The 13080-nt window shown below is 37.2% G+C and overlaps 2 protein-coding genes across 4 annotated transcripts; both read left to right on the forward strand.

The window, feature by feature from the left end:
• The first annotated feature begins 21 nt into the window (after positions 1–21).
• Positions 22–3892, forward strand: im:7138535 (uncharacterized protein LOC797998 homolog). The gene is made up of 8 exons (XM_056745529.1): positions 22–373; positions 489–601; positions 856–978; positions 2132–2394; positions 2485–2565; positions 2680–2796; positions 2882–3025; positions 3470–3892. Exons 1-8 carry the CDS (start codon positions 330–332, stop codon positions 3617–3619), a joined length of 1035 nt encoding a protein of 344 aa, XP_056601507.1. The 5' UTR covers positions 22–329; the 3' UTR covers positions 3620–3892.
• Positions 3893–6229: 2337 nt separating this feature from the next.
• LOC130419587 (GAS2-like protein 2A) lies at positions 6230–12623 on the forward strand. 3 transcript variants are annotated; one of them, XM_056746429.1, is made up of 6 exons: positions 6230–6784; positions 6976–7202; positions 8005–8112; positions 8321–8417; positions 8762–9020; positions 10411–12623. In XM_056746429.1, the coding sequence occupies exons 1-6, from the start codon at positions 6433–6435 to the stop codon at positions 12050–12052; spliced, it is 2685 nt and encodes an 894-aa protein (XP_056602407.1). In that variant the 5' UTR covers positions 6230–6432; the 3' UTR covers positions 12053–12623. The 3 variants fall into 3 exon arrangements, with proteins under 3 accessions (XP_056602407.1, XP_056602408.1, XP_056602409.1); XM_056746430.1 differs by having other exon boundaries at positions 6660–6795; XM_056746431.1 differs by having other exon boundaries at positions 6705–6795; positions 7048–7202.
• Positions 12624–13080: the final 457 nt, after the last annotated feature.

Genomic DNA, 13080 nt, shown 5'->3' on the forward strand with positions numbered 1-13080 from the left:
TGTCATTTGTAACGAGGCGAATGTTTTGAAGACAGTCGATTTACTTCGTATCAATTGAATCAACTTATTTTTATATGGTTGACAAAATAGTTAACTCCATTTGAAACTGGATCCTGATGTATGTAGGACCAAAAGAACCCGATTAAAAAGCAATTTGATCTGGGCATGGATTGATCGATTCCTTTCGTCTTGTGATCGGTTATCTGCACAGCTTGACTTGTTATGTAACCCATCAGGTTCGTTCACAGAGTGAAAGAGGAAGTAACGTTACTGAAGTAACGTTAGTACAACCGATGTTCGTTTATAGATAATCGCGTGTAAAATTTACTATGGAGAGAGATGCTGGGATCGTGTCTTTATTTAAAGCTCTTGGGTGAGTTGCCCTGATATAAAACACTTTTTTACAGAGTTTAAATTCTAAGGATATTGACATGTCTTGCAGGATACTACAATACATTTATATATTTCATTGTTTTAACACTGTACAGGTATAAGAGCAGTGAATGTTTGAGGAAATGTAATTGTGACGAGTTACCTTGCCCACTGCTTACCTGGTTGGTCTCGGAAATCAAAGCAACTTGTCGCGATGTGCCACTGCCAGGTAACACAAATGAGAAAACATTGTATCGTTCATACGTTACTTGAATACATTTAATTTAGTTTTTTGTAGTAATTTATATTCAGTTCTCATTATTTCATAGCACTGATAGATGCATGTATGCACCAATCTATGGAATTAATTGCCTAGTAACGTTTGCCATTCAATGAGTTGCATTAGTCATTTATTTCTCTGGTTCAGTGTTTCTGCTTTAACCATATTATTTGCAAGTGACCTTAAACTTTTGTATGTTTTAGCACAGAGCATTGGTGGAGCTGTTCTGGTCGGGGAGTTGAGGGCGGTGCTGAATGAGATGTCATGTCCTCAAAATGCACTTACATCAGAGCATCTTAGCCCACCTCTGATGTACAGAATAACCGGTAAGGTAGGGAGATAGACAATGATCTCAGTCCATTTACAATAGGAAAAGTGATGTCATATATTACAGACACATTTATTCATTTGGCAAGCGTTTTTATCCAAACAGACTTGCAAGTATAGGGCTGTGTATTGGCAAGGGCCTTGCAATACGATGGGTATCACGATAGATGGGTCACTATACAATATATTGCAATATATTACTACATTATGCGTATTGCACTATATTCAATACAGAAAAAATGTAAAAAGAAAATTGAGCTGAAAATACAACTTTCTATGGATCACCTGGGGTAGTTTTAACGTTCGATTATATTCTTGTGTCTCATCACCACCTCATCGACCGTCCATTAAAAACATTACATTGCTGAGATATAAGGCAGAAAGTAACTAACGCCTGTCAGAAATGACACAGGTTGAAGTTCACATGTTTTACTCATGAGTAATACATAGATGTAGAAGCGTTTTTAGGACTTTTCAGTGTGGAAAGCAAATTCTTGGAAAATGATTGAGACAGATGAGACTACGGCTATATATATGTTAAAGCATCATTATAAAATGTATCGATTGTAGGGGTTTGACTATGAATACATTATCGTGAAAAAAACATTTTGATTGTTTGATATATCTGTATTTCTCCTACCTACAAGTAGGAGAGAGCATATAACATGTTGTCAAATATTGTATATGTACAATATTTTCCTTTAATCGCCCACTCAGGTTAGGTAACGCCATTGAATTATATGGTGAAACTAAACTTTACAAGAATTAACATATGAATTGAACTAAATTATTTGGTAAAAAGGCAAATATTATGTATACAAAATTTATAACTACAGAACTTCAGGGAATATGGGTTCCAAACAAACCATCTCTTTTAGTCATTCCTCTGGGCCTTGACTCAATAAGTTTTTCTCTGTAAATTGACTCAAATTGTTCTTAAAGTGTTTATACTCAACAGGAAACCTGCATACAACACTTTTCATACATATTAAATATTAAAATACATACATTCATACATATCAATATTAATATTGAAATAAAGAGTGAAGCCTGGGAAGTGGCCATGACTGTATGTATATGTATCACACACATGTATGTGGTTTATATTGGATTTTCAAAGATAGGGTCACACGTTTGTCTTCCAATTGACAGAGTTCTTGGTGTCAGAGTTGTTGGCAGCCCGTATGTTGATGCATAGAGAGAGTCATCCAGAAGAAACAGAACAGAAGTGTGAGTTAAAAGTCAAAGAGCAAAGAAAAGAAGAAAATTTCACAGTGGACAATGAGGATGAGCATCCAAATATAAGTCAAGCAGAATATAAAACTAATTGGAAAGAGGTGAATAAAGAGCTGACAGAACTCTTTCAGAGTCTTGGGTTGAAGAAATCCTCTCAGCTAAGTGATGCCTGTGCAGAGGTAATGAGCCTAAAAATGTTAACCATTAGTAATAATTATTGTACATCATAATCTTTTGTCTATGGAATAATTTAACCATCATTTATTCAGGTGGAATCACGCCTGGCTGATTTTCCAGATGGTAAAATGCAAGAGGCGTTACTAATGACCAATTTGAACTCTGAGCAGTGGGTATGTATCACAAACTCTACCACATCTGACTTGTTCCATACCTCTGGTGTATTACCACCACCTGTTTGATTGTGAGAAAGTTCTGTTAAACATAAATCTTATTGCTTTACTCAGAAACAGCTTCATGAGATTAACAAAGCTCTCTGTAAGGATTATGAGTGCCGACGCCAAATGATGATCAAGCGATTCGATGTCACACTACAGTCCTTTGCTTGGGGAGAAAAGGGGAAGGTACTACAGTGGTCTCATGAGCAACCCTGTAATCATGTATTGTAATTTGCTTCCGTATAGGAATTTCTGCCTTCTTTTTTCTAAGGAACGGAATGAAATTCTTTCTTCAATTCAACTCTTCACACCCTCTCTTAAGTCCTTTGTTTCCATTGCCACGCTGTTGGCAGCCAGGGAGGACCAGTCTCGCATTTCACCAGTTAAAGCAGGACCTTCAACAGCCATTCACAAGGTTTACAAACATTTTACTTCCAATAGTAAAAATAACACCATTCTCCACATTAAAGGATAGTTCACCCAAACCTGAAGACAAAAGAAGATATTTTAAAGAAAGTCTGCGCCATTCACTTCTTTTGAACTGACACAAAACCAATCCAAGTGAATGGATGCCAGTTAACAACATTCTTCAAAATATATTTTTTGTGTTCTGCGGAAGAAAGATATAATTTTTATTATTGGGTGAACTATCACTTTAATTTCTATATCTTCGTAGTAATTGAAGTAATAAAATATGAGGCAATTAACTACTATTGTAATTCTAAACAATTTCAGTGCTCATTATATTAAATACAATTATTGGAGATAAAATATAGCACCTTGGGAATGACACTTGGCCAGTCAAATTACTGTAGGAGAACGGAGAAACTTTTGTATTATAAAGTTTTTTGCCCTGCAGATGCTAATGGGAGATGTACCAGACAGGGGGGGACGGCCAGGAGAGATTGAGCCTCCAATGCCCAGCTTCACCAGTCGCAGGGATGGCGGTAATCAATACAAAAAGAAAAGGCCGGGATCCTTTGGAAAGAAGAAAAATAAACAGACTTAGAGATTTGTTTTGCTTTGATTTACATTACAAATTTATTTAAGTTGGCAAGTAATGAGAATATGGTAATAAAAATAAGGCTGGTCTTTAGTTTTAGATTAAAAAAACATTGTTAGTTTTGCATAATGGACAGTATCAGTTGATTACCAAAAAAGAAACTGACAAGTAAATTTCAGTGAAATGTATGAATATAAATGGCCGGAAGCTGCATTTTCTTTGTAAATCCAAGAGCTATGAAAATATTTAATTTGTTTCAATAAAAAATTGTTAAAAGGGTTGCTTTGTTCAAACATAGGTGCGAAAAGAAATGGAAAAGTATGACTGAAAGAGAGTTTGCCTTTAGCAGATGTTACCCGACTTCACCATACATTATATAAATAAGTCAATAAACACTACTTATTTGTTTCAGATGCTATAAAAAAACAAATAATCCCCATCGTGCTTGGGTTAACAGTGAATTTAGAACTGTTAAAGAGTAAAAATTTTAAAAAAAGGGCAAAAGAACTCGTGAAATATAGTAATGTTACATAGTGCATCAAAATGCATTGTTAGCAGTTTGTATTAAAGAAAACAAAATGCTTCATCTACACGTGGTAGGGAGCAGTTGTAAATTTCTTTAGTATCAACCAACATTTTGAAAAGACGAACATTATCACAAATCCAAAAATTACGTCATTTACACAAACAATCGTTCTGCTCGTTTTTCAGCAGCACTTTTATAGCAGTTTTATATGACACCACTGATATATATAAACATGTGACCCACTCCTTACAGCACCCAGTCAGAATCTCTACAAAAAACCTGAGAAACATCATCAAATCTGTCTAGACGATCAGGGTACGACTGAGACTCTAGCAAATGTGACCTTCCTCAGACAACAGGAGTTGTGTTTGGATCCAGTCTGAGACAACATGCCCCTGAACACAAGAAGAGACATTTATAACACGACAATCACTAAATCAACATGTGTGTGTGTGTGTGTGTGTGTGCAGGTGCCACTTTGTCACATTTAAGTTTACCAAACTAACGGTTCTTCTACTGGTACCCCAAAATAATACTGGCTAGACATACTTTTAACATACTAACTAATGTAATTTACTTGTTGTTTCTCTTGCTTGTTTTCAGAAATCATTCCTAGGGACTTTCTTCTTTGCGGGTGTGTAGTGGAAGTTTGAGCCACAAAAGCGTGCATGTGCAGGAACTTTCGATTATGTTGTTGCTTTGAAACGTCTATAGAGATAAACACCTTATTGTGTGTAGTTGACACATGTGAATCTTGAGAGCATCAGAGATCAGCTTCACTCCTGAATCCTGCAGATCAATTGTTACCCAGGTCCAGCTCTCTCAAAGAGTTTGATGATTTTAGACATTAAGAAAAGCTTTTACAGCAATCACCAGTCAGATGACACCATGACCTAAGCACAATCTAAGCACAACCAGACAAAATATCCAAAAGTTGTTTTAAAAATACAAATTTCAGTTGTCGCAGAGTTTGTAACGAACATCTGCTGTATGACAGGCACTATCATTTATTCTTGTTTAAACTATTTTCTCTGGAAATGACTGACCTCCGTGTGTCTAGTTGACAGCTGTGACTGTTTTAGAGCATCAGAAATCAGCTTTACACCTAAATTCTGCACATCATTATTATTCAGGTCCAGCTCTCTCAGATAGTTTGATGGTTGTAGACATGAAGACAAACTTTCACAGCACTCACCAGTCAGATTACAGTTGTGTAGACTTTGTGCAAAAAACACAAACAATACATTTAAAGTTATAGTTCACCCAAAATGAAAATTCTGTCATGATTTACACACCATCTTGTGACAAAACAAATAAGATATTTTGAAGAATGTTGTTAACCAGCACCCATTCAATTGCATTTTTATGGTGTGGATACAATAGAAGTGAATGGTTGCTGGCGCATTTTAGTCCCCCACATTTTTAAAATCAGATTTCAGATTGGCTGCTGCCGGTGACTGCCCGTGAGATTCTCCCCAATGAGGGTTAGGTAGGCGTGGGGGCGGGCTTTAAAGGTATGGACCAATCACAAAGCAACCTCCTAAGTGAATGAACCAATCAGAAGTAGGGGAGTCAAAATCTTACGGGGAGTCGAAATTCGCGAACACCTGTCTGGAGGTGATCTAGATGAGAGCAGATGGAAGCTGATTCTCTCTATTAACTATCACAACCCACTGATGTTTTAATCAAAATCTGTTAATAGCTCACTTTTCTCAAAACTCAAATTAAAGCGACGTTCGTCCAGACCATCAAAGATGAACATGACCTTCTTCTTCAGGCTGTGATGATACTTGTTTTTCAAAACTGAAGTTTTTATTAATCCGTTTTTATTAGACTGGAGCTAATTCAGGTGACGGTAGGAAAGACAAATAAATCGGATTTCCTGATTTTCTTTTCCTTGAGCCGACGAATTTATTGACAGTGACAGTTTTCCACACACCCGCGATGCCCGTCCCCCATCTTAGTTCGACATTACGACAGTACTTCACAAATAAGTTTATTTAAATATAAATTCACTTGGGCACTCATAACACGTGGGCAATAAATGGTTAACGGGAGTGTTTGGAAAGACTATCTGGTATCCAAGGACGATTCAGCGCGCGCTACTCCCTGACAACATTAGAAATCACAGAAACGTTGCGATACAAAACTGCACAGCAATGCTATGCAGTCTCGTCGTTTTTTACAATCAGTTTGACGTTTCGTTTTCAGTTACAAAATGCAGAGTAACTTTTCTTAGAATGTGTTTAAAAAAAACATTAGATAATTTAAACTATATCCGACCGATTTCACCATGTCTGGAATAGAGCATGCATCCGTCCAAAGCATCAAGCCTTTTAAATCGAGCGAAAAATATCTCTATGCCATGAAAGAAGACCTGGCAGAATGGCTGGGAGACTTATACAACATCGACATTCACGTCAATAATATTTTGGATGTTCTGGAGACGGGTGCACTGCTTTGTGCGCACGCCAACAACGTGACGCGGGTGGCGGATGAGTTTCAGAAGACGGTCGGACCCGCGGAGATGCCGCTGCCCGCTTCTGGAGTCACTTTTGTCAGCTCTGCACATCCAACAACGTTCATGGCAAGAGACAATGTGACTAATTTCATCAACTGGTGTCGAAAAGAGATGAGCGTTCCAGGTATTTGTCAAGTAAGATAGGCTAGTTGATACCTGTCAAATAAATAATCATCACTACTGGTCAAAAACAATGTTTCGAAGACAATTATGTTTTTGAAATTCTTCAATACACCACTAGATGGTACCCTTTGGCAATTATGTTTTCGTTTTTCGAAATCCACTTGTTTTTTCTCATTTTACAACCCACCACAGACGTCCTGATGTTTGAGACGGATGACCTTGTCCTGCGTAAGAACGAGAAGAATTTTGTGCTGTGTCTTCTAGAGGTGGCCAGACGGGCCTCTCGTTTTGGCATGGCTTCACCAGTCCTTATTCAGCTGGAGCAGGAGATAGAGGAGGAGATTCGTGAGGAGATGGAGGAGACTATCCAGCCCAAACCTCAGAGGAGCTTAATAAATACCCAGAACCTGGACGAAATGGTGCAAATCAAAAATAATCCTCCAAAGATGATGCATGCGTGCTATTGTGTTGAAGACTACGATTAAAAGGGGTAGTTCACCCCAAAATGACAATTCTTTCATTAATCGCCCTTATGACATTGAAAACCTTAATGTCTTTATTATGCAGGGCACAAAAGAAGATATTTTGAAAAATGTAACAAATTACATTGGCTCTCATTGAGTTTCATTGTATGGACACAAAACCTATCAGACATTTTTTAAATATCTTCAGAGTCTTCAGGGGAAAGACAGGGCGAATAAATGATAACAGACTTTTTTCTTTCTGAACTATCCGTAAAAGCACAATGCACATGTCTTATTTTACATGTAACTAATTTATACTACATTATACTGAATATAATTTATGCTAATTTCAAATGTTAAATCATTGTGTCTAAACACAATGATTTAGATCTATATTTGTAATTTTTACAAGAATCTGATATTTTTATTTATAATATTTTATATAATAAATAATACTGCAAAGTAAAATAACTGTGCTAAAAAGGAAATGGCATAAAGGAAACTTGAAACATTTACAGAAAATGTTAACAACAAAAAGATCACAAATTGATCAAATGTTAGTCTCTCACCTTTAAATATCATCCCTATGTTCAAGAATAGGACAAGTACAAGAACCTGTATTTGTTTTATGGGTCTTTATCTGACAATATTTAGGCCTACTGAGAATTTAAAGTGACAGGTTACAGCTGAATACTAAAGGTAATATTGTAGACATTTGGGTCATTTCAAATAGTTTTCTGTGTTTATGTGCCCGCAGGTTAAGTTCCTGATAAGCCGATGCACCTGCCCTTCCCAGTTCCCCATGGTGAAGGTATCAGACGGCAAATACAGGGTTGGAGACTCCAACACTCTCATATTTGTGCGGGTATATAACACATTTTTCTTATTTTTATGCTACTTTTCGCAGTGTGTCTTTCGGAATGTGTTGATCTATCTCAGATGCTTTATCAAACACGATCTGTTTTGTGGATATGGTTCTGTAATAAAACGGGTTTATGAACAGATCAGCAATGAACTGCAGATGCTTTTTGCTCTTAAATCTTAATTTAAGATGTGTGTGTGTGTGTGTGTAGATCTTGAGGAATCATGTTATGGTGCGTGTAGGTGGAGGATGGGACACCCTGGAGCACTATCTTGACAAACATGATCCCTGTCTCTGCAGTTCTTTCAGTAAGTACATGTGCACAAAAAAACACACTACATACCTACTGTACCTGTTACATTATTAATTTCAGGATATAGTTATCCTTACAATTTTTTTATTATTACAATATTTTTGGTATTTTTAACATTTACATTTATTTATTATTATGTGTCATTTCTTTCTGGTTAAAACAACATAGTTAAATGTAAATAATTTTTATAGTTCCCCAAAACAGTTCTCACCCTTATAGTATGTCTTTCAAAACCTGTATTAAACAATAAATAAAATATGTTCTGATATTCACTTTTTGCTTGAAAAAGATGATGGTAAACCAAGACCTCTTTATTTCTTCCTTGCATAAACATGTCAGTCCATAAATTGACACAACGTCCGGCTACTCCAGTCCATGAGATTAAAGAGAGGTTAACTACACCCCAGTCTGATGCCCAGTGTGGTTCTCAGACCACTCTTCTGCTGAGCCGATCTCAGTCTCCTCTTCAGCCAGTTGTGTGGTCCTCTTCATCGCCCTACAGAACCCAAAGAGCAGGACCCTCACCACCGCGCTCACACTACTCTCCCGACCCTGAACATCAGCCCAACCGCCGGAGAAACAGCCTCTCTCCTAACAAGTAAGTGCCCTGCATTTGCAGAATATCACACAGTGTGAGATAAAACTATCCGTGTGGCAATGTTTTTCTCTGAGAGTTGTGACAATAATGATGAATTAAAATGTTTATTTAACGGCACATGTTTTTTTGCATCTTAAATGAACAATATCTGACGGGTGTATGGTCAATACCCAGTGTTGGTATCCGACTTGTCTAATAGATTTTTTATCAGCCTGCTGGAATAGAAAAGCTTTCTATCAGGTTGCTAGAAATCCACCTAAACCCTAAGGGATTTCACAGATATATTTCTTCTGTAAGAGATTTTAAAACCCAGACAATGCTCAGCAACACCCAACATAAACAGGGCTTAAAGATTAAAAGTGTGCAAGAGTTAGAAAGACAAAAAGGTTTTCGAGAAGGTGACATTTGAGCATGTTGTCCAAGCATATATAGCACATAAAAGAGCATATTGTCATTTATAGCATTTTTGCAGTTAAAAAAAAAAAAAAAATCTCTTTTAATTTGCTATACTGTGAAAGAGTCAATGGAATGTAGGAAATCACCTTTATTAATCACTCTTATTTTAGCATTACAAGTGCATTTTGACTTTGAAATTCTGTTTATCTATTATCTTACATCGTAGGGTATAAAGTGCGAATTGTCAAATTAGTTCCTGGCAGTGCCATGTCAAGGGAGGAATGGTGGTGATTTTCCTTGTGTCCCATCAAAAACATCAAGCTGACAAATAACAAAAAAATTATAGGCTACTTATTATTAAATACTTACAAAATACTTATACTTATTAAATAATGTTTTATTTAATAATTTAAGTTTTAATAATGTAAACATTTTTTCTGAATTTACTAGGCCATTTATAGCTATGTAATAAAAATGCGAACTTGTCAATATAACAAAAAATATGTTATGTTTTCAGATTAAAAAGAGCAAATAAAAAAATTCATGTTCATTAACAACATCACAATACCTATGTTTTTAAATGAATGTATGATGAATGAGCCTATTTTCTTCACAACTTTCATGCCTTTATGCAGTCTCTCAGTCTTTCACATTGCTGTTGCGTGACTTTGTCATCCCTGAGGTTTGTTTCTGTTAAAATTTAACTGACTCTGGATTGGAATTGCCACAATGCAGGCAGAAATTCTGACAGATTTTTGCAGATGTAGATTCTATGTGAGCGTGTGAATGGTTTGTTTTATATAAACTGTCCATCAAGTGTCAATTTAAAATATGTATTCCTTCCTAATCTGAAAAACATGCACTTGAGTTTAAAACCTGCCATACAGATGCTTACTTTAAACTTTGAGATCTGTGACTATAAATGCATGATACCATTAGCTGTTATTTAAGTAGACCTAAATATTGACAAGGCTCTGTGTGGGTGTTTTTTCAGATTAAGGGAGAGACCAAGTTCGCCGTCTCATATGCACACTTGTACTGACAGTAAATACACCAGGATAACAGATTCCTCCAGTAGAAAAGGCAGAGAGGCAACACGGTCATCTCCAACGCCCCGACTCTCTACCAGTCTCCCACGGGCTTCCTACTGTCCTACCACACCGCAGCCTGAGATACAGCGTCCTCAAACTCTCCTGGTACTTCAGAGCCAACCCCTACAAGGCCCTGAGAAGAACCTGGGTCAAACCTGGACCAAATTACACTTTGTCTCCAAACTGAGACAAAATTCCTCAACTGGAGTAAAAGGACGAGAGTCACAGGATAAAAGACAACTAATCTCAAACGGGAAAGATTGCGTAAGCCCAGGAATACAAAGCTGGCTTCCAAAACCTCCAAACATCACCATAAAAGAGCCTGAGGACAACGGAGGTCCCCAAAGAAGTCTTGGACTCATTCACAAATTTTCTCCCACAAAAGAGTTAACAGGTGTCATATCAGACGGACTATATACAAGGCCGAGAACACCAACTAAGAAATCCACAGGAGATTGTTTTATCAATGCAAATGAGAAAACCGAATTTGAGAAAAGAAGAAACAGATCATTCAAGGTACAGAGTCAGATTCATCAAGTGCCAAACATGGTGTCACCCTCTCATGTTAACATCTCAAGTAATTCTTATAGAAGTGTCCCTGATTCTCCGAAATCCAAAACAGGAGGCAAAGAGGGAGGAATAAAGGGGGGTTATCGTTACACTCCGTCTCCGCTCAGTCCTGCACAGGAAGCCAATCTCTACAAGAGCCTAGAGGAGGAAATCTTGTCCAATCTGCAACAGTTAAGCATCGAATCGGATACCAACAGCAGCTCGGATGAGAACCTTGCTGGGACTCCTCAGAGATCTGGAGAGATCTCTTCAGACCGCTGTAAAGTTCTTTCCCCCAAAAATCATGAACAGACAGCACGTATCCATTCAAGCACATCTCACAAACCCAACAGTGATCATGGAGCTAGTTTTGATGCAGTCGTTGCAGAACTCTCTAGTGCACAGCGAAAAATGGAAAAGGCATCAGCAGAGAAGTGGGTAACTACTCTTCCTGCTGGTCTCAACGGAAAGGTAGAGGAAGACAACACTGCTTCATTTCATCTTAAGGTCTCCAAACCTGAAATGACCGCTTCCTGCTCCTCATTGGGGTCCAGTATGGATTCAAAAGACACTGGTGAACTTGTGAAGGTGTCAATGGATGGCGAGAGAAAAATGCCTCATGGTAAAGCATCAACTGAATATCCCAAAATGCAAAAGAGTTCTTTGCTGAAGCGAAGAAGATCCTTAAAGAAGCCAGAGAGGGTGCCGTCTATCTATAAACTGAAATTAAGACCATGCGTCCAACCTCGACGTGACCACAGATCTGACCGGAAACCCTCAAAAATTCCCAAACCAGTTTTCTACAAAAAAATAAGCTGCAAAGATGAAAGTTGTCCTAGACAGAGAGAGAACGATTTCTCAATTGAGAGTTTCAGCTCAGAGCACGGTAACACTTGGACCAAACCAAAATCTCATGCTCAAGTACAGAGTGCTAAAAAGTGCCAAAGGACAAACCCTGAGTCGCATGCAAATCACGATCTGGAATCATGGGTATAATTCACAGCCCAATTAACACTTTTAGTCATTTTTGGCGTCTACAAAAATGTTGACTGCAAGTTTTGTAAAGCCATATATAGTCAAAGAGTATTTCACTTTCTTTGAACTATTCTATTTCTTTGAACTAAAATAAGAACTTACATTCTTATTTTCTATTAATAAGCCTTTAGGAAAACATTCCTGAAAATGTCTCTTAGTTATTTAGCTGGTTTTGTTAACACATTTTTCATGCACAACACATTCGTTTATAACAACTTTTTAGTCAAGAGTGCTTTCAGTTCAATGTGAACATGTTGTTTCTGATAGATCTGTGTAGTCCAATGAACAATTCAGAATGTTGTATGTTATGTACAATATGCACCACATATCAAGATGTTGACCTAGAGGAAAATGTCATTGATGAGATTTGATGGAGTTCTCAGTTGTGTATCAACTTCTCAGTCTCAGATGTTTCTCATACAATTGTTTGGTAGAAATAAAAACAAACACATGACACAATTGTTAACATCCATTAAAAGTGTGGAGATGTCAAATGAACCTAGATTGTATAGGTAAAATAAATCAATTTCATAAGAAATGTTGATATTGAAATCTTCATTAGTGTGGACGTTTGAAGACTTGGCAATCTGAGGTTTGTGACATTGTTAAGATCTCTTCTGAATTTCCTTTGGAGACATTTATGAGATTTTCAATGCTTTTCTCGGAAGAAATATCTGAGACGCAGGACAAAATAAGCTTAAGTCTTCATTTGCTCTCCATATAACCTCATCGATGTCTAGGAGAAATTATCGATATATTAAAGAGATCCCATTTGTGATTTTTCTTTCTTTAAGGGGTTTTAATACTCATCACTTTCTATACAAGCAACAGTTTGTATCTTCTGAGCTTTTGGACATAGAATTTTCGCAGCTAGGTGTTTTATAGCTGTGGGCTATCAATCAAGAAACAGAACACAAATAATAAGCTGACATCTGAGCTACGTGGGTGTTTGCTACATCAAAATTCATATCCACACACGGGGTTGCACA

The sequence above is a fragment of the Triplophysa dalaica genome, chromosome 4 (assembly GCF_015846415.1).
Source record: "Triplophysa dalaica isolate WHDGS20190420 chromosome 4, ASM1584641v1, whole genome shotgun sequence".
NCBI lineage: Eukaryota > Metazoa > Chordata > Actinopteri > Cypriniformes > Nemacheilidae > Triplophysa > Triplophysa dalaica.